The sequence below is a fragment of the Octopus sinensis genome, linkage group LG10, assembly GCF_006345805.1.
Source record: "Octopus sinensis linkage group LG10, ASM634580v1, whole genome shotgun sequence".
NCBI lineage: Eukaryota > Metazoa > Mollusca > Cephalopoda > Octopoda > Octopodidae > Octopus > Octopus sinensis.
In genome coordinates, this window is record NC_043006.1 from 86,725,200 (window position 1) to 86,752,915 (window position 27,716).

General features: G+C 34.6%; 1 protein-coding gene and 1 long non-coding RNA gene across 2 annotated transcripts in view; one reads left to right on the plus strand and one right to left on the minus strand.

Moving 5' to 3' along the window:
• The window catches only part of LOC115216696 (endoplasmic reticulum aminopeptidase 1), a 1,296,444-nt gene that overhangs the window by 236,991 nt on the left and 1,031,737 nt on the right, over window positions 1-27,716 (minus strand). The window contains exon 12 of the mRNA XM_029786223.2: window positions 26,805-26,887. Coding sequence (XP_029642083.1) covers window positions 26,805-26,887 — 83 coding nt within the window. The remainder of the gene's footprint in view (window positions 1-26,804; window positions 26,888-27,716) is intronic.
• On the plus strand, window positions 4,304-25,425 carry LOC118765202. Its single transcript, XR_005001067.1, has 3 exons — window positions 4,304-4,316; window positions 23,424-23,433; window positions 25,304-25,425. It is a non-coding gene; the product is annotated as an uncharacterized LOC118765202 (long non-coding RNA).

Below are 27,716 nucleotides of genomic sequence, written 5' to 3' on the forward strand. Positions count from 1 at the left end.
AGAGTCACTTTCTATTTGACTCCTAGATTGATTTTCCAACAGGACCTCAAGGTTCATCTCTCCCTGTGGTGTTTTCATCCATCAACATAAGTATATTTATATCTCTGCATAACAAACAAACAAACAAGCAAATATACATATATACATATGTACAAACATATTTACATACACACACACCCTTGTGTGTGAGCGGCTTTGTCAAAGATTCTGTCAAAAATTCCACTCACAAGAAATTGGTCAAGTTGAGACTCTAGAAGAAGACATTGGTTCAAGAAGCCATACAGTAGGGTTGAACACACACAAATATGGTTGTAAAGTAAGGGTTTTAACAAAACAGCCATAGTTGCTCCCTCTTGAAAAAGCAACAAACCATTACCAGTTCACTTTGGTCAAATAAACATTTTTAAAGTCTTTGTTTCCATATGGGAAGGTAATCTATACATATAAAACATAGGATGTGTGTTTGTCTGTGTGTTTGTCATGTCATTGTGTGTTTCACAATGTTAAGGAGAGATTTGAAGTATGCAGGGATACAGACATACTGTATTTACTCTTTACTCTTTTACTTGTTTCAGTCATTTGACTGCTGCCATGCTGGAACACCACCTTTAGTCGAGCAAATCAACCCCAGGACTTATTCTTTGTAAGCCCAGTACTTATTCTATCGGTCTCTTTTGCCGAACCGCTAGGTAACGGGGACGTAAACACACCTGCATCGGCTGTCAGGCAATGCTAGGGGGACAAACACAAACACACACACATACATATATGTATATACATATATACGACATGCTTCTTTCAGTTTCCGTCTACCAAATCCACTCACATGGCATTGGTCGGCCTGGGGCTATAGCAGAAGACACTTGCCCAAGATGCCACGCAGTGGGACTGAACTCGGAACCATGTGGTTGGTTAGCAAGCTTCTTACCACACAGCCACTCCTGCGAATGCTATAATTGTTGAAAATTTTCAATAAAAATTTGACGTAAGATTTATAAATCTATTTGTTTTGGTAATAAACATAAAATTCTGTCAGTTGTTTTAAAAAATTTGCTCAATTTCATTGAAACAGATAGTTAATTCTGGAACACCCTGTATGGTGTAGTGTTGTTAGTTGTTGTGATACTTGAGTGAATATTAAAATCAAAGGTCTTCTTGCTGTAAACATCCTATTTTTTTATTAAGCATATTGTATCCAGGAGTATATCATCTAAAATGTACTTCTCCTTTATAGGCATGGCTGTGTGGTTGAGAAGCTTGCTTTCCAACCATGTCACCTTGGGTTCAGTCCCACTGTGCAACATGTTGGGCAATACTCTTTCATTACAGCTCCGTGCCAACCAAAACCTTGTGTATTATATAGTTGCCATTACTGTATTGATATATAACACATACAACTCACTTCTTATTACCATATAATAAACAAACAGAAGTTTGTGTATGAAATTGATACACACATACAGGAGGAGTAACTCTCTCTATATAATAAAACTTTGAATGTGGCCCCCAAGAAAGAGTAAAAGTAATTACCCGACCAACGATGGGCATTACTGCTAGTTCATTAATAAAATGACTGATTTTCTCATCACTTTTTAAAGTAAAATTCATAGGACCCTGTGTGTGTGTGTGTGTGTGTATGTGTACACATATATATATATGTGTGTGTGTATGTGTGTGTGTGCATATGTGTGTGTGTATGTGTGTGTATGTGTATACATAAATTGATACATACAATTAATTTATCCTTCTGTATTTTCTTTTACCTAAAGCCAGGAACTTTTCAGCCCCCCCCCCCACATGTGTGTGTATATATACATGAACACACACATATATACATGCACATAGCATGTTTACATACATAAATATACACACACATACATACATATCCATCCATAACTATATACACACACACATATATAAATATATATATATATATATTTGTCCAACCCATGCTAGCATGGAGAACGGACGTTAAACGACGATGATGATGATATCCACACACATACATACACATAGCATATTTATATATACACACACACACACACACATATCCATCCATAAATATATACACACACACACATTCACATATACATAGACACATACATAGACACATACATACACATAACATATTTATATATATAAATAGTGCCCCCTCGACTGGCTTCCGTGCAGGTGGCACGTAAAATGCACCAATCCGACCATGGCCGATGCCAGCTTCGCCTGGCACCAGTGCAGGTGGCACGTAAAAAGCACCGACTACACTCTCAGAGTGGTTGGCGTTAGGAAGGGCATCCAGCTGTAGAAACTTTGCCAGATAAGACCGGAGCCTGGTGCAGCCTTCTGGCTTCCCAGATCCCCGGTCGAACCGTCCAACCCATGCTAGCATGGAGAACGGACGTTAAACGATGATGATGATGATGATGATGATGATGATGATGTACTCATACATACATGTCCATCCATTCATCCTCTCTGCCCTCTATTCTTGGGATGGTCATGAGAGTAAAGTCCTATCAGATGCAACCATCATTACACTTTTCAGCTGGGTTCCCAATCATGACCAAGTGAGACTAGGAATATTATCCAACCATCTCATTCTTGGTCTGATCCTTGGTCTACTGCCAGTTGACTTGGCATGAAGAATCCATCATTCAGTGTTTTTGAAGACTTTTGGATTTAGGCAATTCCTTGTAAAATAGGTAAGGATTGGTAACAAGAAATACGTCTGGCTATAAAATCCTACCTTAAGTTCCAAACCATACTAGCATGGCAAACAGGTGTTAAATAAATTAAGGAACATACATGTGTATGTGTGTGCGTGTGTGTGTGTGTGTGTGTGTGTGTTGTGTGTGTGTGTGTGTGTGCAGACATGGCTGTGTGGTAAGAAGTTTGTTTCCAAACCACATGGTTTGGGTTTCATTCCCACTGTGTGACGCCTTTAGCAAGTGTCTTCTATTATAGCTTCAGGCCAACCAAAGCCTTGTGAAAGGATCTGGTAGATGTAGACTGAAAAGCTTGGTTGCGTATATATACATGTGTGTGTGTGTGTGTGTAAATATATACATGTATAATATAGGGAATTGAGAAAATTTGATTTACAGAAATTATCCAAGCAATTAGTTAATAAAATCTCCCTTTAGAGGTATTTAAAATACATATGAAGTAAATGATAATCAAGAATGTTAACTTCGTTAGCATTAACTGATCAAAATTTTAGGACAATAGCAGTAATGCAGATTGGAGTGAATCTTGTCCTTAAACCCAATGGGGGGAAAGCATGCAAACATGGCTGAGTAGCATGTACCAAGCGTTTATTACATGTTTTAGGTGGCTATATAGATATGAGCTGAAATGAAAACTCTTTCAGTCCCTCTCCTTCATGGTTGGTCCTGCAGAATATCCAAAATGTGACAGCTGGAAGGAGAGAAGTCTGTACTAATACTCAGTGGGTACTCATTACTGCAGAGTATACTGAAGAAATTTGAAATGAAGTGTCTTGCTGAAGGACACAACATACCACCAGTGCAGTAATTGAACCTACTGCCTTATGATCAAGAGCCAAACAAACTTTGCCACTAGACTATACACTGTCATACAATAGACATGTTTCGGTCTTATAAAACCTCCTCAGTGCAGCATATTCTACTCAGGTGTGGCAGAGTAGAATAATTTATGAAATGTGTCCCTTCACTTGAATGAACTATTGCTAAAAGTTATGTTATTTATAGTAATATGAATACCAACTTAATTCTCCACCATACTAGAGTTTTCATTTCAGCTCATTTATTCTCTTTAGATGTTTGTGTAACCTAGTTAATATCTGCATGTATTTCGCTAATCTTTATCTAATAGATAATTACTATTACTTGGAAAAATTGTGAGCAACAGGTGTTCAACTCCAGCAGATTATTTCTTATATCAAATTTTTAAAGCATCATATGATAAAAAGACCAAATAAATCTATCTTATAACAAATTCCTTAGGAAGGCCAGAGGTAACAATTCTGAAGTAAGAGCGTTACTGCATGCTTCTAATTTTTTATCTATTTGAATGTTAGAGTATTCTCCCTTACCTTTGTTAGGAATTATCATTGATGCTAATGATTGCTTTTCTATTTTCTTACAGATATAATTGTAATTGATTAAACATTTTTGTTTGGGTCTATGCGATAAATATATTTGTCCCCACTTGAGAAAAAAGAATTATGGAGTTTGAATTACATACACAGTCACATTTCAGAAAAGGGAGAAAAAAAAAGAAAACAAAAAAATAAAATAACAATACAAATACACCACTTTAATCGTCATCATTTTTATGTCCATTTTCCATGCTTGCATGGTTTTAACTACGCAACAAATGTAAATACAAAATAGCTATCTTTGAAGATATTGGGTTACAAGTCAGAATACAAGATACAAAAAAAAAAGGTTGTGAGATTAGCAGTGAGTCATATTCTAAAGACAGTAACAAAAAAAAAAAAGTAAATAAAAATAACAAAGATAGGGATATATACCAATGACAACTAAAAAAGAAAAATTACTACAGAAATGGATTATAGAAGTTGTTTTGTTCATATTCGACATTCGACAGAGAAGTCAGGCAAAATATTTTATTGAATTATATATGTTCACACCATCTACTTCTGTCTGTTCATGTTAAGTTCTGATAATTCCTCATAGGCGAATATAAATTTTAATATAAGCGATTATTCCAGTATGATATGCAAGAAAACAGATGTATTTCAATGTATGTATACACTGTATATATCTGCACATATGAGCATATATCTCTTTCATCATATATATATATATGTATGTATGTGTGTATGTATGTATACACATATATACATATACATACACCCACAGACAACCAGGAAACCACTTTAAGTACTATACTCAGTGTCTAGTGGGAATGAAACGCAAGTTGGTTATTATTGTGGAATAAAACCTGTATTATTTGGGGCCACTCAAAAACACACAGATATATATATGCACACACACACATATATACACACACAAATACACACACACACACTGTGTGATATATTTGCTAAAAAGATTTGGATGCTTGTTTATGAGATATGAACAGAAAACTCCTTTGTGATTTGGCTTGTTGTCTGAAGATTAACCGCTCAATCTAGTACTTTATGAATAACTAACTACACATATGAAATAAAACACTGCTGAACATTGTCTCTGAATTCAAAATACCATTATATATTTACTGATAGTTTTAGCTACAATATACACAGATTAAAAAGAGTTTTATTAGTTAGTAAGAGGAAAGAGTTTTGGAAAGCCAGTGGTAAAGAAAGTAGAAGCAAGACCTACTTTTGTGATAAAGGATTTCTGAGACAAGCTGTTGTAATAGAATCTGCATTAGAAGTATCTTTGCAATATGGGGTTTACAGAAACTGAAGTCTCAAAACAAATTTAATTTGGTTATATGTGAGGCAGGTGCCCTCTTATTTATGTAATTTTCAGAACTCATTTGTTTGATTAACTAAATCAGGTAGATTATGAAGGATGATACAGATAGGCAACATCTTGGAAAATGTAGTTTATATTGGATGATAACACTGCTACCTTGTGTAATAGTGTTGTGGTATGTGTTGTGACATAGTATTGCATATTGTTTTGGTAGTTATAGTTTTACTGAATGGTTAAGATGCTTACATTGTCAACAGAATGTCCTGCATTCAATTCTTCTGCGTGTCATCTTGAGCAAATCTTATTTTCTATAGCTTCAGGTCAACCCATGCCTTGTGACTAAAACTGGGTTGACAGAATCTGTATAGAAGTGTATCAAAATTATTCATCATCATCATTATCATCATCAACATTTAATGTTCTGTTTTCATGCTGGCATGGCTTGACGGGTCCCATAGTCTGTTTTGGCTTGGTTTCTACAGCTGGATGCCCTTCTTAATGCCAACCACTTTACAGAGTGCCATGTAAAAAGCACCAGCACCTATACCAATGTATTTTATGCGGCACCTTGGATTCAGGGAACCTTGCACCTGTAAATTAAAAGCTACAGTCTTGTCACACACTGTATCATGTTGATCCTGTCTGAGAATTACATTAGAGGTACATGTGTCTATGGAATACTCAGCCGTTTACACTTTGATTAATTCAGTTGACTAAACAACTTAGTATTCATTGGCAAGTGATCGAAATCCACTGTATTGTGTTGTTATGACTTGTGGTAGTGTTGTTGTATTGTTTCGTGTTATTGCTGTGTGGTGGTGTTATCCCTTTAGTAGTTTAGCCCAACGTCAACCCTGATCAAATAATTCAATATGAAATATACTCCAAACAAGGCCACAACATTTTAAAAATATAAATGTTCAAATACTGTTTATATAGGATCAACAGGGCCAGCCTTAGGAGGTGTGGGGCCCAATTGGGAACAATTTTGGTGGTTCATAGGTCCCCAGTCAACTTGCAACTCAGAAATGCCTTCCCCACCACCTTGGAGTTATTTTTTCCCCTCGTTTTGTTTTCGGGTGCTATCAACTAATCTCATCTCCTAATATACTGCAGAAGACTTTTTTTTCCTTTGCAGCATATTAGGTGATCAGAATAGTGGCTGTTTTGTATGTTTAATAACTGCTATTTCTAGCATACTAAACAGCCACGTCGTTAAGGATGGGCAACCTTTCAGTTTATTTGAAACAGGGTATAATGTGTGTGTGTGTGTATGTAAATATATATATATACTAGTATTATAACCCAATTTCATTTGGGTCTACTTGGGCCACATTTTAAAGATGAGCAATTTTGCCCAAGAGGCCATGCCTTTGAATTGAGCAAACTCAAAGTTGCCATGCAAACTCCTCAGAACTTTCAACATAGGTGTACAAATTTTCAGGTCAATCCGACCACCTTTACTAACACTTGCCTGTACAACTGCTTGTGAGACAACGTCCACCCTTTTCACAAATACATAGTTATTTAAACTATGACTGCCCCTTTGAATTTAAACAGTTCCAGTTCCCAATGAAATTAAGTTATGCTATGCCAATGAACAAGTCTCAAGGACAGTTTCTCAAGGTTGTTGAATTCCACATTGCTTCTCTCATGGACAATTACACGTACGAGTTGGAAGTCCCAAAATCTTTTCATTTATACACCAATTACAGGACACACTCAAAACATCATATATTTAGAAGTTCTAGATAATTAACCTGTGATTGATTTCCAGATTTGTTTCAATAAATTTGTTTATATTCATGTCATCTGATAAAATTTTTGTTAAATGTACTTATTAACAGGAGGGGAGCATCCACATGCTGGTTCTTCTCAAATTTATGCATTTCAGGTTCAACGTGTTTCAAATAAGTACTGACAACTGAAAGTGATTGCAAAGACAAAGAACTACTAGTGCTACTAGTAACATGTAACCCAGTACAACCTGTTGCATGGTCGGGTTGTGGGCGACTAAACCGGCAACCCCACCAAGCTTGCTTGGTGAGGAGGGTGTTTATTGGACACCCTGCGGAATGACATACATACATACATATATATACAAAATAAACTTTATGGAAATGAAGTTTCCCCAAAATTAAACACATACAAACACACACACATATTGAAATAAAGAAAGTTTCCCCAAGATTAAACATATTTATAGAAAATGACACACACAAAACATACAAACACATATATACATACAATTCACCTACATACATACTCTCAGACATACAAATATTTTACTCAAACGTTACCATAAACACTCCCAAACATTCACATACAAACATATTTATTGAGTCTTACACTAAAAATACAATAAATTTCTTTAAATTCAGCAGCTAACCCAAGCAGTCTTGGATGAATGGGTTTATCTTTTGATATTTTATGTTGCTAGAGTATAGAAATTATGTTTTTTTTTTTTTTTTGAAAGACCATGTAAATAGTATAGAATGTGTCTCTGAGGATCAAGTTATGTGATGTAGTTTTCTTTTTGTAAAATAGTGTGATATAAAGAGCAAGCAACTCCAGAAAAGCTTGTACATTAGCTTGTATTGCACAGTAGAATTATTGTTTGACCCCAGGTTAGCTTTGATAACAACAGCAAAGGTCTTAATTAATCCTACCGTGACCATCCCATATTTTGCACAGAATAGTTATTGCGAATCACATCATTCATTGTATTATAGACATTCAAATAAAATTAGGCGCAGGAGTGGCTGTGTGGTAAGTAGCTTGCCTACCAACCACATGGTTCTGGGTTCAGTCCCACTGTGCGGCATCTTGGGCAAGTGTCTTCTGCTATAGCCTCGGGCCAACCAATGCCTTGTGAGTGGATTTGGTAGACGGAAACTGAAAGAAGCCTGTCGTATATATGTATGTATGTGTATGTATATGTTTGTGTGTCTGTGTTTGTCCCCCATCACTTAGCGGCAAAAGAGACCGATAGAATAAGTACTGGGCTTACAAAGAATAAGTCCCGGTGTCGATTTGCTCGACTAAAGGTGGTGCTCCAGCATGGCCGCAGTCAAATGACTGAAACAAGTAAAAGAGTAAAACAGTAAAGAGAGTGATATGAAAGACATGGCTGCTAAAAGCCCCTAAGGGACAAGTAATGGAGTTTAAACCAATGATAGATTATAATGACATAAAGTGTACTTAATTTGTGGAGGGTTTGTCAAGAGGTTGAAGGCCCAAGCTAGTCTGGAATGATCCATGATAAATATAATATATTCTTTCTATTTTTGGCACAAGGCCAGCAATTCTGAGGAGATATATTAAGTTGATTACATCAACCTCAGTTCTCAACTTTTACTTCAGATTTTCAACCTTGAAAGGATGAAAGGTGAACTTGTCTTTGGCAACATTTGAATTCAGAATGTAAACTCAGAAGAAATGCCTCTAAACAGTTTACCTGGCATGCTAACAATTCTGCAAACTTGCTACCTTCATGGTCAATACAATATATGATGGGGTGCTGAAAATTTCCTGGCTTTTGGTAAAAGTAAATACAGGAGGGTCAGTTAATTATGATTTTATTACATATATTCCCTTCAGATTCCTCTCAGATTCACACACTTATTGCAGTGGTCCTTCAGTTTTCCTAAGCCCTGTAAAAGAACTTGGAAGGCCTTTCGTGATACCCTTATAGCCAGGAACTTTTCAGCACCGTCTCATATAGCTTGTAGTTTAATTTTACTGTTTTCTGTTATCCAAATGTGGTACCTGCGAGGACTAAGTATTTTGTTTGTCTTTAATCTTCTTTTCTTTTTACAATAATCTTCTAAGTGTGCTCTCTATATTGTAGAGGTGTTGTATGTAATTGCCAGTATTTCTTCTTGCAGATGTGTGAGTATGTGTGGGAAGGACATGTTTTTATTGTTGAGCATGAAAGTTGATTTTATATGATGTTCTGTGGTGTTACAATTAAGGAGGGAAGTGATTACAACAGAAACTACTTTTTGGTTGATTTGTTGCAACCAGATTTCAAGTTGATTGTCACAAATGCTCCCATGTGCCAGTGGAGCATATTCCAAAACAGTTTCTGTAATCTCTAGTGTAATTCAATATTCAGTGATGCTTCACATACTCTTTAATATTGATAGAGAGAAATAAAAGTATGCAAGACATGATTGAATCTTGAATTACTCCAGAGTTTATAAAATGTTACAACAACAACCAGAGAAAATACACACGTATGCTCACACACTAATAACACACACAAGTATATACATATGTATAAAGTAGATAAGAGAAGAAAGAGAACAGGGAGGGCATACATAATTTTAAAACATTTTCTCCCTCTCATGAATAAATATATCAGTTTAAAATAACAAATGTAAAAGAGAAATAATAAAACAGTATAATGTTTTTTAATCTGTTGGTGTGAAATAATATATGAATATGCAGTAAGAAGGAGGAATTATTTATTTCGTTTTCTGTAGATTTTGTTAACATTAGTTCAAGGAAAATGCATTTTTCATTCAGACTACAAAGTAATCTTGAGATTTCATATGCATTTGATATGAAATTTAATAATATGTGGAGATTTTAATTTAGTGGAAGTATATTGAAAGAGTTAGGGTTGAAGTCTTTGCTCTTTTGATTAATGTCCCGGCTAATATCTTTTCAATTTCACTAACTGGAATATTTCAGAAAAAAGAAAAAGAAATGAAAATAAAAAAAAATTGATTTTAATCTAAATTCATATTATTTTAGCTCTTTCATATATTGTAATGATGATGGCAATGATGATGTTCATACTGATGAGAAATGATGAGTGGGATGATAATGGAAGTGTGTGCGATGATTATGATAATAATAATGCTGGAAGATCATTATCATTAACCTCCATCCTTACAGTCCCTAAAATAAATGAATGGATGATTGATGAATGAAGAAATCATTTTTATTACTATATTTACCATATACTTTAATGTAAACCTGGACTCTTTGAAATACTTTAAAAGCAGTAATATTATAGAACAAGAATTTTTCAACCTCATGATGTGAATTTAACTGGATTCAAAATAGAAGGAAAAATAGTATCTTATAAACTGTAGTTGACCAGATAACATAACATGGTTTACCTCATTACCAACTAGTATCAGACCCAGGAAAATAAGGGATGGTGAAGCATGATCTTTGGATGTTGGGTCTCACAGGGGCAATGATAAGTGATTGAGACCTTTAGCAATTTGTTGTGCTTGAGAAGACACATCAAGCCAATTGAAATCATAGTTGTGTACAGTGCTGGTAATGTGCAAAAGGTAACTGTGCTAGTGACATGCAAAAGGCACCCACTATGCTCTTAGAATGGTTGGTTTTAAGGAAGGGCATCCAACAATGGAAACCAAACCAAATGAGACTGAAGCCTGGTACATCTCTCTGGCTCACCAGTCCCAATCAAACCATCTAATCCATGTCAGGATGGAAAATGCACATTGAATGATGATAATGATGATGAGGAAAAGAATTTTAAAGAAAGTTACTCTGTGTAGCATACTGATATATATTTTCAGAACTTCTCATATGTACTCCCTATTTTCAACAAAATGGCAAGAATATATTTAAGGAAGATGTGACCATCATATAAGTGTTCAAGAAAGTTATTACTTTGTCACTCGCTCTGTTTGTAATATATTTTATCATTTACACATTTCAGTCATTGGACTGCAGCTATGTAAGGGCACCACTTTGAAGGGTTATTATTGAGCAAAATGCCCTTATTACTTATGTTTTAATTAAGCCTGGCACTTATTCTCAGTGCCTCTTTTTGCCAAACTGCTAAATTATGAAGATGCAAACAACCAACATCAAAATGGGCAAAACACAAACACACACACACACACACACATGATGGGCTTCTATACAGTTTCTGTTTATTGTATTTGCTCACAAGGCATCGGTCAATTCTCATTTCCTAACAACTATCACACCCTTATCAATGGTACTGACTGGCTGAGAGCTGAACAGACACATACAACAACCCCTCCCTTCATGTTACTCACATCCCATTCTCCCTGCCCTTCTGGAACCACTTCCATTTTTTTATCATCATCCCTGCTTACATTCGGCACATCAATCACCCCTTTCTGTGTCTTCAGCTACTGATGTCTCTCATCTACTTCAGCAACTGATCTCTCTTGTCTCCTAACATCTTGCTTATCTGCTATCATTCTCAATGCCCTTTCATTTCTACCACCATACCCCATTTACTCTAGTCCCCTTATGTACCTCTTTATCTCCTTCTCCACTGTTCCTACCCTTTCACATCATCCCTCTACTTTCTAATAATCTATTCCCCTCCCTGAACCATTTCTGTATCTCTCACCCTACACCTCTCCATACTAGTAATTCCCTCAACTGCACTTCTACCTTTGTTCATCACCCACTAAATTCACTTCCAGCCTCATCTTTCATTATCTGTAACTTTCTTTCACACTCTTTGAAGGCATCCACTCTCTCCTCCTCTCCCATGATCCACTGTCCATATCCTCTCTCTTATGCTCACCATCTTGTACCTTGAGAGTTTGCTCTAGCTCTCTGTCACTACCTTTCTTTTATCTCCTTCAACTACTTCTCCCCATCTCTATATACAATAGAGGTTAACTATGTATTTCCTCTATTAGCAAAACACCTGTGTTTGTCTCTTTATCTTACTTTAGGCTTTTAACAAATACTCCCCACTTAGAAGTGGGAGCTCTTTACTTTTCCTCTCCCTGATCTTTTTCAGTCTTACAAATTACATGGCAACTTCACTAGTACCAGGGGTACAAAAAAGTATTCAGTACAGTCTGTAAAGTGGTGGCATTAGGAAGAGTATCCAGCTATAGAAATTATACCTAAAATGACACTAGATTCTGATGTGGCCTTGTGGCTAGTCAGATCCTATCAAGTAGTCAACTCATGCCAGCATAGAAAACAGCTGTTAAATGATGATGGCAATGATATACATATATATTTATATACACACACATACATGTGTGTGTGTGTGTGTGTGTGTGTTGGGATTAAAATATAAATAGAACATCGTTATCAGTGAGCTGAAACATGACTAATGATGTGCCAAAGTCTAACATAATTTCAATATTTAAGACCTCATCTTCTTTAGTAATTTCCATAAAAATTTAGCATAGGGCCACTAGTTCATGGAAATAATTAAAATGAGGCACATCCTGGATGGATGAAATTGTTGATGGAAATATGCATAATAAGCCACTGTGTAAAAATTGCTTTTGTTTGATTAAAACAATCTTCTGTTTCTTTCTGGGTTTTTTTGTGTTTTTTGGAATATACTGAGGGGTGTTTGTAAAAAACCATTTCATGAAAGGGGTTGCTGAACAACAAGCTGAAAACTACTGGTATATGATTACAGGCGAGTTCCCCACACCCGACCCTTTTTTAATTGAAGTGAATATGTTAACATTATTGATCTGCATCATCCTAAAGGGTATTACTTATTTGATTTGCTAGCTAGCAAATAATGAATAGTAGAACTGCTGTTTTTCAATTTCAGCCATAAATTGGCATAAGAGATAAGTTGTTTTGATAAAGGTCAAAAAGAAATAAAAAGGTCAATTCATAAATAGGGTGAAAATGGGTTGATGAAAGCAACTGAGAGAAAAGCTGGTGAGAAAGTGGCAATTATTAGAAAGGACAGGAACTCAATCAAATAAAAGGAGGATTGGATCTGCTAAGGAGCTCTGGAGAGAAGATATAAAGGCTGGCAGAAATAACCAATTAGCTAAATGAGAGAGAGAGAGAGTAAGAGGTAGGAGAGAATACTTTTATATATAGAGGGAATGACAGATAGAGAGAGAGAGGTAAACGTTTATGCATGCATGCATGCATGCGTGCACACACATACACACACACATACATATAATGAGAGAGAAGGGGAAAAAGAGAGAAAGGGTGGGGAGCCTTTAGATCATTTAAACTATAATTTTCACTGTGAAAGTTACTCAAAAATTGCTTCTAAAAAAATAGAGCATCTATAATATACATTTTAGATACATGTGTATAGTTGTATTGCAACTACAAACATTTTATGAAGCTTTTGAAGATAACATTGAAACAAAAAGGAATTATAGTAATTTTTCTATTAATTGTTTATGAAAGGATGGCTGGCATCCGTGATCTTTGGTGGCCATTTCTGATGTTTGAGCATAATATTGCTATTGTTGTCTAGTTTGAACTTTTATAAGTTGATGCCATTAGAAATAGAAGCAGTCAGATTGAGGAGTTCCATAGCATTAAAACTGTGTGAAGTCCTCAAATTGTCAAAGATTAAGGGTTAGAACCTATAGCAAGTTGGAGGGATTTAGTTCTGCATGGTATATGTTTTAACATACAAAGGAAGAAAAAAGAGAAAGAACAAAAGACTTTAAAATCAATAAAAGGGTTAAGACACAAAGCAAGATACACCCACCCACACACACACACACACACACACAGATACACACACACATATGTATAAACTATAGCCTGTCCATCCATCATATCATCTTTTCTTTCACTCATATCTCGAAGCATGAAAATATGATTGTAGTGAAACATTCTTGTTTTGAAAATAAATGACCTATTATTTCAGGAAAGAGAGACTGCAATTCATATCTTAACATTAAAATGTGAGACAATTTTCTTTTGGATAGAATGTTATTCAACTGAAGAAAAATATTTCCCACCCTTCTGCTGCAAATAAATAAATAAAAAAAATAAATATGGAACAAATTCCTAGCAACAAGCCTTTACTGGAGCATATTGAACCACTGCTTTTATAATGTAATTCCCATTGCAAATATGTGTTCCTGTGGAATTGAAGACTAATTTGTCATGCCTCCTATTGAAGAATATCCTTGAGGTTTTCTGCTTCTGTAAATGGTACAGATCTGGTATAAGGTATCAGGATGATGACATCTGTGTGTGGAAAATGGCTAAGGAGATATGAAAAGGGCAGCCATCTGTACAGGAGTGACCACATGGTTAGAAATAACAGCAAGTATGTTTTTAATAGTGCAGCAATAATTGTTTCCCCCCCCCTTTTTTTTTGGTGGTGAGGATAGAATAGGAATATATTATTTTATGTTTCCTGCTATGTATTGTGATGGAAAGTTGTAATTTGGAGGTGATTTAGTTGCCATTTCTTGCATGCTGAGCAACTACATAGTGCTTGTAAGCATTATGTTTCTCAGTTAAGGTGAGAGTAACAGGGCAGCATTGTGTAGGTTCCCCTTTTCATAAGTGGGACAACTGCAAGATAATAACTATCTAGATGATTGAATATTTGAAGTATAGCTCTGTGTGACTGCTTTTAATGCAGTCACAGAGCTACACTTCAATGGTCACTCATCTAAATAGTCATTATCTTGTAGTTGTCGCATCAGAACTATAGCATCAATAGTTCTATATCAATAAATAATGTCCAATAAATGTATCCTATATCAAATGGATCCATTAGATCAGTTTGTTGACAATACAGGCTGCAGTTACACTTTACTTTCACTTGATCAGCAATTTCAAATGAGATTCCTCTAGCATTGGTTATGGGAGAAGTCATAGATAGCTGTGTGGTTAAGAGGTTTGTTATGCAACTAGGTTATTTGGATTCAAGCCCATAGTATAATGCCTTAGATGCTTTTTACCAGAGACTCAGCTGAACATAACCTCATAACAGAATGTTAGTATAAGCTGTGTGGAAGTCTACTTGAAGTTTTACTACTGTTCTTCGGTAGACTTATACTTTGGCAGGCATCTGTGACTTACATAGGGATGCTGAAATGTTTTTGGCTTTAAGGATGTCATGAAAGGCCTGATTGGAAGCCGAAATTTCCAAGTTCGTTTACAGGGCTTAGAGAAACCGAAGGTCTGCTGCAATAGGTGTGTGAATCTGAGAGGGGAATATGTTGAATAAAATCATAATTTACTGATCCTCCTGTGTTTTCTTTTACCCAAAGCCAGGAATTTTTCATCCCCCTTCCACACATGCATACATACATACATACATACATACATACATACATACATACATACATACATACATACATACATACATATATTAGTTCAAAACAATGAGAATGTAGTAGCTTTGAGCTTCACAAGTAAGTTTGGATTAAAATACATAGAAAGATATATTTCAGTGAAATGTACCTGAACTGTGCCAGACTGACAAAAGAACAGTAAAACAATGGTGATGGTCACATATAGTTTGATAAGTGATATAGGTTAAAAATGCAGTAAGTCATGTGATTTGTTTTGTTTATGTTGCAATCTCCATTCTATAGAGATAGCATCAAATAGAATATAATTTCAATTGTTTGGACAGCACAAATTGAATGGTGCATTTTGGACACAGACACATCAAGTGGAAATGATACAGCTTTGTTTAAAAGTGTACACATAATTATATGTACAGATTATTTCTTTAATTGTTTCTAAATATATGTGTATGTATACACACACAAACACACACACACACACACACACACACACACACACACACATATACATACATACATAAACACAAACATATATAGATAAATACATACAGATGTGTATAATTTTATAAATATATATATACAGATACATGTACATGTATGTGTGTATAATATTATATACACACGCACATACATACACATGTGCATGTGTGTGTAATTTAATATCTATTAAATTTTATATATAGATTATAAATCTCTGTGTGTGTGTTTGCGAGAAAGAGAGGCTCACACACACATGCACACACACACACATGTACACACTAATGCATGCACACATACTCACAGAAAGGGAAAAAAGAGAACAAGAAATATCAGAATGTATTGAATTCTTTCAAGCATTCCATTCTGGAATATTTCAACTAGATTATAGGTTTCACTGTAGTAATGGCCAGCAGTGTTAAAAGAAATTTTATATTCAAGATTATAGAGAATTAACAAGACTGTCTTGTTTTCGTTGAATCATTTACAAGGAAACATCTATAATTATTGGAAACTCTGAAATTTCATTGAAGACAAACTTTTAAAAAATCTATTCCTAAATTGCTGATGTGATAGAATTTTTCAATGGAAGAGTGTAGCTTGATAAAGAAGGCAGGGCCAGTAGGTAGAGAAAATCATATGTATTCCTGTATGTGTATGTATGATTTATATGGTGAGAAAGAAGCAGAGAGGTTGGATTGCACTTGGAGTGACAGCAGAATACAAACAGGTGAAATAAACTAAAATAAAGAATATATATATAAGCAATATGCAGAATATAACACAGAAGTCAGCAATGAAGTGTCTACATTACCTCCCTATTATTTCCACTACAGGAAAGGAATATAAATTACGGTAGAGAAGAAATAAGGGTTATAGTGGTGGTATTAATAACATTGGAAGAGAAGAGAAAGAAAAAAGAATGAAAGAAAGACGTTAAAATCAATAAATGGGCTAAAATGTGAAATGAACAAACTCAGGGGAGAAAACACACACTTTTATATATATATATATATATAAACTATAGCCAATCTACCCATCACTTCATCTTTTCTTTTACTCATGTCTAGAAACAGAAGTATGATGATGGTGAAATGTTCTTGTTTTGATAATAAATGTTCTATTATTTCAGGAAAAACAGACACTATTACACATTTTAGCATGAAGGAGGTGAGAGACAAGTTCTCTTTGATAGTGTGTTAATCAACAAGAGAAACATATCTCCTTCCCGACCACTACAAAAAGGAAAAAAGACAAAAACAGAACTAAGTCCCTGCAATATATTTCTGAAGATGTATACTGAATCGAGAAATATAATGAAAATTCCTGTAGCAAATATAAATATTCTGTAAGGTGGAACTCCAGTACCTTGTAAATGGGATCATTTAGTATAAACACAATATCTTATACTTCCTATAATGTAGATTTATTTCATTTTTACTTGTTTCAGTCATTGGACTGTAACCATGCTTTAGTACAGCCTCAAAAGGTTTAGTCAAACCAATCACCCCAGGACTCGTTTTTAAGCCTGGTACTTATTCTATCAGTTAAGTTACAGGGATGTAAACAAACCAGCAATGGGTGACAAACACCTATACAAAGATACATGAGTATAGACATTTATGTATACAAGGGTTTTGTCAGTTTCCTTCAACCAAATCAACTCACAATTTTTTGTTGGCCCAGGACTACAGTAGAGGATACATGCCAAAGGCACCATGCAGTGGAACTGAAACCAGAACCATGTGGGTTAGAAGCAAGCCTCTTACCACACAGCCATGCCTAATCTAATACATAGGTACAATATAATAACTGATATTTTATATCTATGAACATTAAATTGGTATTTCAAATCTATTTACATTAAATAATTATAATTAATGATGTTTAGAAAAGTAAACAAAAAAATTAGATTAAAATCGAATATCTGTTATCACATTTCCAGCTTGTCCAACGTTAAATTATTTAGAACATTGACCAAACATTGAGATACACAGTATCTTAGCAGTTGATTTGAACACAATGGTGCAGACATGGTTATATGATAAGAAGTTTGCTTCATAACCATATGGTTCTGGCTCCCACCGCATGGCATTTTAGGTGTCTTCTACTACAGCCTTGACCAACAAAAACCTTGTGAGTGGATTCGGAAGATGGAAACTGGAAGAAGCCCATCATATGTGTTTGTGTACTTATACCCCACCACTGCTTGACAGCTGGTGTTGGTATGTTCTTGTAACTAAGTGGTTCAGGAAAAGAGACTAATGAAATAAGTACCAGGCTTACCAACAAATTTAAGTACTGAGGTCGATTAGTTCAAATGACTGAAACAAGTGAAAAATAAAGGATAACCTGCTTGCAGTAAAACAAATTCAGCTATTGTGGAGGTATTTCATGTATAATATAGAGGAATTTAAAAGCAACTAAAAACAGTTAGAGAGCTTATGGCACAACCTGTGGGAAAGTGGTCAAGTGTCCATCATTGACAAGACCAAGGAAGATTCAAATCTTGTGATGTGGTGGTCTTGGTGCTGGAGGTGGAAGGAATTTTTCTCCATGCTAGCGATATAAACAAGAGTGTATTTTCACCAAAGCCAATATGAGAGTTTCTCTCATGGCATCAATCACAGTATAGTTTGTTCTAACAGAACATTCATGTTTAAGTGGGGATAAATATTTCATTTCAGTATTAATACTGCTCCTGTCACTTATGTAGATTTTAAAATAGATATTTCTTGAGCTTTGAGGAGGTTCATTTGATTGAAGCAGTTTCCCACTTCAAACACAATGCTCAGCCTTTGGAAGATAGTTTCGCAATGTGTCACCAAACTAAATTAAAGATTATTATTAAAGCATTATATTTCGTTTTTGGATTTGGTTTACAAGATTCTTTATTTGAGTTCATGTGTTGAAGCATATTCTGTTGTGTCTGGGGAGAGTCATTTTCTTTTTGTGCCTTATAATGTAACACACTCACCGGTAAAATTTCCACTTATTTCTTATTTTTATTTTCCTAAAATTTTTGTTGTGTCTTGCAACCTTTTCAATAGTCTTGACTATTATTTTACAGCTATACACTGTAAGAATCAAATCATTATTTTACAGCTATACGCCCTTCCCAAAACTGGATATGGATTACCAACTGGAAGGGCATCTTTCATAAACTAATACATCAATAACAGTCATCCAACCAATCTTAGCATGGAAAAACTTATGTAAAATTAACAAATGAAAGAGCAAATTGTTGTCATATGCCTAGTATTTATAGCAATTTGTGAATTTTTAGCTGTAAGTTTTTCATGAGTACAGAGGTATGGTATTGCAAGACTGGTTTCTTTATATCAATTGTGACTGTGCTTTGGTGATGTTGATGAAAAACTAGTTTATGTTCTCATTGAAGTATCATTCTAAGGTCTAAGTTTATAGAAGCAGTGTAGGCTAGGCATGAAGTTTTTAGTTTCAGTGAAAGCCTAGGCAGTATGATGGGCAAACTACCAGCAGAAAAAAGTATGTGAGTGTGCACACTCATTTGTGTGTGCCTTTGTGTGTATGTATGTGTGTATTGTTAGAAGTAAATAACAACTAACCCATTAGTGTTCAGAAGGGCAGTGAAAACATGGCTGAAGTTAGTGTTTATTATTGCTGATTTGAATTAGAGTGGGCATGCTGCTATAGAACAGTCTGACAAGAGATGTTTGTTCAAAGAAACAAGATATGGACTGACTTCACAGACAGGCAATTTAATTTAAGATGTTATTATGCCAGTCATAAGCAAGGGGTTTCGTCAATGACAAAGATGATGCTGCTGCTTTCAGCAAAGTTTCAAAGATATAAATGTGTGTAATGTATGTATGCAGAAGTAGACCTTGCTCTATGGTAGAGGGAGCTACTGAGAAGGAAAAAATGACGGAAGTTAATACAGAAGGTAGTCGTTTGTGACAGTCTTTATCAGTTTTATAGCACTGGAAGAGGGGGTGATAAAACAGTATAGTAGGACCAGGACAGTTGTTATGAGACCCATTTTTACATGTTTCACAAATCTGGAGCAGATTCCTGTGAAGAAGAACCTATTGAAGATGTAGCAATTTGCCTACAAATATTTTAGTGAACATGAACCTGCTTAAATATGACTGTGCAAACAACTGTTTCATTCAACATTATAATGTGTACCTCTAGTCAGATATTTCCAGCACATCAGCAATGTACTGTTTACTGTTCTTCATATATATATATATATCACCATGATCACAGTGACCAACCAAGCTATCAGATGTTGCCAGACATCACTGGTCACAAAGCGCTTGGCATTGTTTTAGCTGTCAAATGATGCCACCCCAATGGCTAAGCGAGCAGGCCAACAGAAGAAAGAGTGAGAGAAAGTTGTGGAGAAAGAGTACAGCAGGGATTGCCACCCACCCCACTGCTGGAGCCTCGTGGAGCTTTTAGGCATTTTCACTCAATAAACACTCACAACGCCTGGTCTGGGAATCGAAACTGCGATCCTACTCCCGCAAGTCCGCTGCCCTAACCATTGGACCATTGCACCTCCACTCATATATATATATATATGTATGAAGAACCATCCTTACAGGGCTGTGAAGGAATGATTTGGTATTCATTACAGCCAAAGAATAACAATGCAAAACCACATATATTCCACAATATTCTGACAGCATTCATAGTCCAATGATGTGCTTTTATACATGCTATGATGAGAATTTTCACCTGAGACTAGTCTGCAGTAAAAGGTCTTCCCTCATCTGAGTGTGCACAAATATGTGCTAAATATGATCGTAAAATATAGTATGGGTCGGGGGAATTACGGGAGGGAAATGGGCTCATATAAAAAAGAGAGAGGGAAATTGTCCAATTTGCAAAGATAGTTATTATAGAATGAATGCAACCAATAAAATTACTTATTTTCATCAAATTTTTATATATTAGATTTTGCCGACATATCATTATTTCTCGAATAATATTTTATCTCTCTATTTTTTATTTATTTTTTATTTTTTTTATTATTATTTTTGTTCTTTTCTTTTCTTTTTTATGCTTGTTTCTTAATATAAGCTCCAGTTATAATCAAAAACTTCCTCTCATCCTCACTACCATCAACTCATTCACTCATCTAACCATGTGATTGTGTGTATTAAATATGAAATGCACACATGCACACACACACAAACATGCATAACTGAAAGTATATACTCACACACACACACACACACATATATATATATATATAAACGCACCCACATTTTAGTACATCATAGATTTCCTGGAAATTATAAACTCATATATATAGACATGCAGGGATGTATGTATACATGTATGAGTGTGTGTATGTTGCAGATAAAGATGGTAGTACTTGTGTTGGTGGTATAGGGGGGTAACTTGTGTTATTGGTATAGCAGGGGGTGGGGGCTGTAATAGCACTTTTTGTGGTGGTCATAGTAGTGTTACATAGTAACAATTTACTTGGTGGTAATAGGAGAACAAACATTATAGAGGATGGGTTGTCAAACCACTAACATCCATTTCCATTCAGGGGAATGTAAGATTGAGTTCATTTCCAGAACATTTATTCCAATTTGAAATTTTAGTTCTATAAAAAATAACAATATCTTTGAATTGCTGTACTAATTTTGTTCATTAGCTTTTTGCTTTTGTGATATATTTGTTTTCTTAATAATATTTTGTCTCCTATATTTATTCCTTATGCAGTTCTACATCATTTATATTATTATTATTATTGATTTTGTTTTTGTTTTTGTTGCTGCTATTATCATTGTTATTTTTATTATTCTTAACATCATCATTACCAATCATTGCTGCTGTTATATATTCTTCATGCATTTTATCTCGTATATTTGTTTGCATGATTTTATTCACCATATTTTATACATCCTATTTATTTGGTGTAAAAACAACAACAGCAGTAGCAGAAAATATTATTATTAATATAAAGGAAAATGTAGACTGCACTTCTGAGTTTTCAATGTAGAAGGTAAGTTTCTTGGGGTTTACTGCCTTATATATGATACATACATACATACATACATATATACACACACACACACACACACACATATATATACACACATTCACATATATACATACACACACACACATATACAGGAAAATATAGGGAGAGAGAAAGAGAGAGAGAGAGAGTAAACTAAACTAATCTTTCTTTTTTTCATTCTGGAACAAAATTGGAGTTTTGAAATAAATATAATTTCTAAAGACACAAGGCAATTTGAAATATTGCTATTGATGATGACAGCAATGATGACGGTTAAACAATTGCAAATAAAATCAACAGTATTATTTATTTGGTTGCCACAATGTGTTTTGCTTCATCATTTTATTTTTTTATATTGAAGATACATACTTGTTCAAGGATGCTGAAATCTAAGGTCATTTACAAAACCTCATGGTAGATAAAATTTATGGTTTTCTGTTTTTACAAATGATCATAGATGATATAGATTATAGGCTGGGTCTCTCTCCTTTGGATTATTAATAAAGACTTCTTTCCCCACATCTTTCAGTAGTGCTCTCTTGGATTTGAAAATTTAATAAAAATCCTAATCTTGGAAATGTTTTCTGCTTATTGGACTCCATTTATCTTACATCTCTTGGATTATAGTTGCAGTTATTGTGTTCTGTCTGTGAACAAGATACATAACTCTGAGATACATAAGTCTGCCTGGATAACATCGGAAGGTTCCACTGTCAATGGTTAGAAGTAGAAAGGATGCTATCTGTTGGGAATATTAATTATTCCATAGATTGCAGTGAGCAATCTATGGTATAAGTGGGAGTAACATTGGTGACTGCCTGGGCACAAATTTCAAAAGAAAAACTGAAATAGTAGTATAGGCGCAGGAGTAGCTTTGTGGTAAGTAGCATTCTTACCAACCACATAGTTCTGGGTTTATTCCCACTGTGTGGCACCTTGGGCAAGTGTCTTCTACTATAGCTTCGGGCCAACCAAAGCCTTGTGAGTAGATTTGATAGACAGAAACTGAAAGAAGCCCATCGTGTATATGTATATATATGTGTGTGTTTGTGTGTCTGTGTTTGTCTCCCCTCCCCCCAACATCGCTTGAAAACCGATTCTGGTGTGTCTACGTCCCTGTAACTTAACAGTTCGGCAAAAGGGACTGATAGAATAAGTACTAGGCTTACAAAGAATAAGTCTTAGGGTCGATTTGCCCGACTAAAGGCAGTGCTCCAGCATGGCCACAGTCAAATGACTGAAACAAGTAAAAGAGTAAAAAAGAGTAGTAATAATAAATAAAAAATAGCATGTATTTCCCATGAATCTTGCCTTGCCCAGACACTGGCAACCCATGCTGTTTCACTGGCAGTGAGTGCTTTTGTGAAAGATTTTATGATAATCAGTTGAGTGCTCTTTCTTTGAATATGATCTAGGATTTCTATGTGTGTAGAAGTATTGTTTCAGAAGTTGGACAGCAGTTCATTGGGAGCTTCACCATAGCTTTTGTAGTAGGTTAACAGTTGTTGGGAGCCCGAAGTATTTTCTGGTTAGAACTGAATGATTTCCTACATTTAAAAAGAAATCCCAATGTTTGGGATGTAGTCTTGTCAATCAAAATAATGTGTTGTCTTCATAGTAAGGCATCAGATATTGTAAGGCAAAACATTAGTAAAGTGAGTGAAGGAGTTAGCTATGAATTTTTTGAAATTGTTTTTGCCAGCTTTCTTGATATGTATATTGAAGTGGTTCAAAGCAGCAGAATGGCATTATTATATTGTTGGATGTTATTGAGTTCTTGGTTCACAAAATTCATACATGTCTGATAAGAGACATTTCAGTTGCATGTGTGGAAAGAAGGAGACTTGAAGGTTAGGGAGAGGTGGGCTGCAATGTCATTTGTATAAGAATGCTTCATTAAATATAACAGCCAGTTGGTTGTCAGTCTACAGAAGAAGCGCAAAATTAGATATATAATCAATCCCAGGTACAACAACTTAATTAACAGTATGTACATAAAAGTATGATCTACCAATATACAACAGTGTTATCTAACTAAAACTTATAATCTAAGAGATAAAAGGATTATCAAAGGTTGATATGCAGACAAGTTTCTCAGGCATTTGTTTGATCAATCACAACTGAAAGCAGTTGCTAGACCTATCACAGCTGAAGGTAATTGTTAAGCTAATTATAGCTGAAGGCAGTTATTAGACCAAACCCAGCTGAAGAATTTTATTGAAATTTTAAAATTCACTAGATCCCATGTAGTGGATGTAGGAAAAGAATATATTTATTAATAGCAAATCCAAGAGAGAGACTGAAGATGATAAGCATTTGTGAAAACAACCATAGACTGGTCTACTAAGAAATTTGGTAGATGACTTTGAATATTTTAGCAGCTCTGAATTACATGAAAACCAGTCTTTATATGACATCATCATCAAACAAACAGATGCTTTCTGATTGATTCGGTAATGCATTTCAGCTGTTTGCTACACGTCAGTCAAAGTCTAGATATAATCAAAGCTATTCAATGTTTCAGTCTTTGAGTAAAACAGCATTAACTTATGTAAAGCAGTAGCTTTAAATATTTAATCAAGAAATAAATATATAGTAAAAACAAAAAATTATATTGGCCATGATTATTATTGTTGTCTATTTTCATTTCTCTTCCAAGTTCCCTGCAGTGGACCAGCATTTGGTATAGAGAAGGGAGTTGTAAACTCAGTCACTTTTATGCAATGGAAACCTAGGTATCATGACAGACTTAAGTCTAAGTCTTGCTAAGTTCTGGAGATTAACTAGATATGTTTTGGTATTATTCTGACCTCATCAGCAAATTCCAACCATCCCATACTTGCTGATGTCATGGCTTTTTGTATGCAGAAAGAAAATTGAATTGTTTAAAGATAAAATAATTCAGAAATGTTTCTTGTGTAAGAAACTACATTTCACTTAATATTAACATATTTAATAAAAGTAACACCTACTTTACAATCTTAAACTAATCTTTCAGTCGTATGGGTGCCTCCAAGGATTCTGAATATTTCCATTTTCTTCTGATTACATTACAAAAGAAGTTTAAAGGAAAAAATGACATTTGTTTAATATATCTCCAGCTAGTGCATAGTATGTTCTCCAGTTTCATATCAGCAACCACTAGCAGCAGTCTTGCTTTGTGTCACTGTGGTTTGCACCTGAGGGACTTGTCATTATTGATTTCACTACTGTCTGCTATTTACTTTTTCTTTTACTTTATTTTTTTTCCTACAGTTATCGGAACATTTCAAAATATTTCTCATCTCATACTATTTTCTTTTTTATTATACCACACTTTTGAAGTAGAGAGCTGGCAGGATCATTATCACACTGGGAAAAGTGCTTAGAAGCATTTCCTCTTGCTTTATGCTCTGAGTTCAAATTCCATCAAGGCTAACTTTGCATTTCATCATTTTAGGGTTGATAAAATAAGTAACTGGGGTTGATGCAATTAACTAGGCCCCACTTATCTAAATTTTGGGGCATTTTGCCTTCAGTAGAAAGAATTATGTCATTGTGTTGCACTTTCATTTCCATGATTTATATTTGAAACACAAAGGCATTATTTTCACTGCCATAATAAAATAAATATATACAAATTATAAAAATAAAAAAAAAAATATACAGTACAGTACTCTTTCTACTTTGCAAATTTTCACCTATCACGGGTGGTTTCGGAACATAACACCTGCAGTAGTTGAGGAATTACTGTACACATTAAGATCTACTGCAATGGCCTCAAACTATTCTTCTGTGGAGTATGCCCTAGCTGGGAGAGATCGATCCATACCAAAAAACTTGACTTAGTATTGAACAACACTTGCTGTCTCATCAGTGGATGCATGAAATCCACCAATACAAACACAAACAACTAGCATCTCCGTGATGATGAAGATGATGAAGATGATGACAATGACGATGATAACAGTTATGTTGATCTGCCAATAGCATTTACCTCTCACTTTTAAAGTCAAATTAATCACATATAGAAATGCACAGTTAATTAATGTAAGCAGTTAATTGTACAGCTGGAGGAGTATTTTCCTACTAAGCTTAGACTATTTTCTTGGGGTTCTTGTGTAAGCAATGAGAAACTACTTAAGTTATAGAAAACAATAGCCTCAAAACTCATAAAATATTCCTTGTCCAGAACTTTTTCTAGTCTCATCATTTTATATAAACGACTTCAGAGCTCTATATGTTTAGTAAGTGACTATCTGAAACACTGTACTGAAACAGATAATAGACTGCAGAAAAATATTTTTAGCCATTTTAAAACATACAGAAACTTATATTTTACTAAACGTTAAGTTTTTAAAAATACTCTTTATTATAAAGTGCTTAAAATGATTTGTTACCCTACTATAGCATGGTCACTGATGCAATTACACTGCATAGTTTAGTGTCTAGTGACCAAATTATGCAAGGACAACAGAAATTCTCCACACTTCTATACTGTTGACTGTATTATATAACAGTTTTTCTGAGTTCTTACATGGTTGAAATGGCTCTTCTATGGTGTAATTTCAGTATAAAAGATGTAAATCATGGCATTTTAATACCACTTCCACTTTATGTTACATAAAAGATTAAAGATAAAAAAATTATGAAATTGTTATTTTATTAATGATTAAAAATTATGATTTTATTACATATATTTATATTATTATTTTACTATGTATTTTATTTTAAATTTAAAACATTGCTTGGGTTACAGGAAAATTCTAATTCCCAAAACTCTAGCTTTGTTATCTCCAATTTCATCTGGTAAAAAGTCAATAGATTGATATAAAATGATAAGCTACTTACTTGATGTCATATTTAACCATACTGTTTCTGAGGAATTTGGTTTCATCGATGTTACGTAAGTTAATGGAATGTACCATTTATAACTGGAAATAGAAGAATTGTTTTCGAAACTAATAGACAAGAGAAAAAAAATAGTAAAAATAATAAAAACTGCACAAATTGATAAAGATTTTATTGAATAGGATTGATATAAACACACATAATCACATAATCACTTACCAATATACATATATACACAAGCATATGAACATACATAAATTAACAAACAAGTTTGTGTAAATGTTTGTGTGTGAGTTTGTATACACACACACACACACACATATACAGTTCTCAAAGCTATAAATATTCTTAACTTATATTTGTTAAAATGGTATGTCTCTTATACACACACATTCTCTCTCTCTCTCTCTCTCTCTCTTTATCACACACACACACAACGTTTTTGTTTCAGATTTCATAATAAATAAATAGAATTGTATATATCTACACAAATAAGCATTTACCACCAAAAATGCATGTAAACACGTCCTGAAGTACACATGCATATCTAGACATATAAGAGGCACATTATTGATGTGCAGAAATACATACAGATCAATAAACCAATACACATACACACACACACACAGAAGTGTCACCAATTCACGCACACACAATGGAGATTACTGAATGATTTGTGTCAAGTATTTTCATCGGAAAGTTTTAATGACAATAATTTTGAGAAGTTTCTTGCATGTGACATGCTCTTCAAATTGATCTGTTTTGGTTTGTGGAACTCATGGTCGTTATTATTGTTGTTGTAGTGTTAGGTCGTGGTGCTGTTGTAGTAACAATACTGATAGTAGAGGCAGTAAAGCAGGAAAATAATTTGATAGGCTGTCAGAAAGCAGGAAATATTTACAAAAGTGTGAG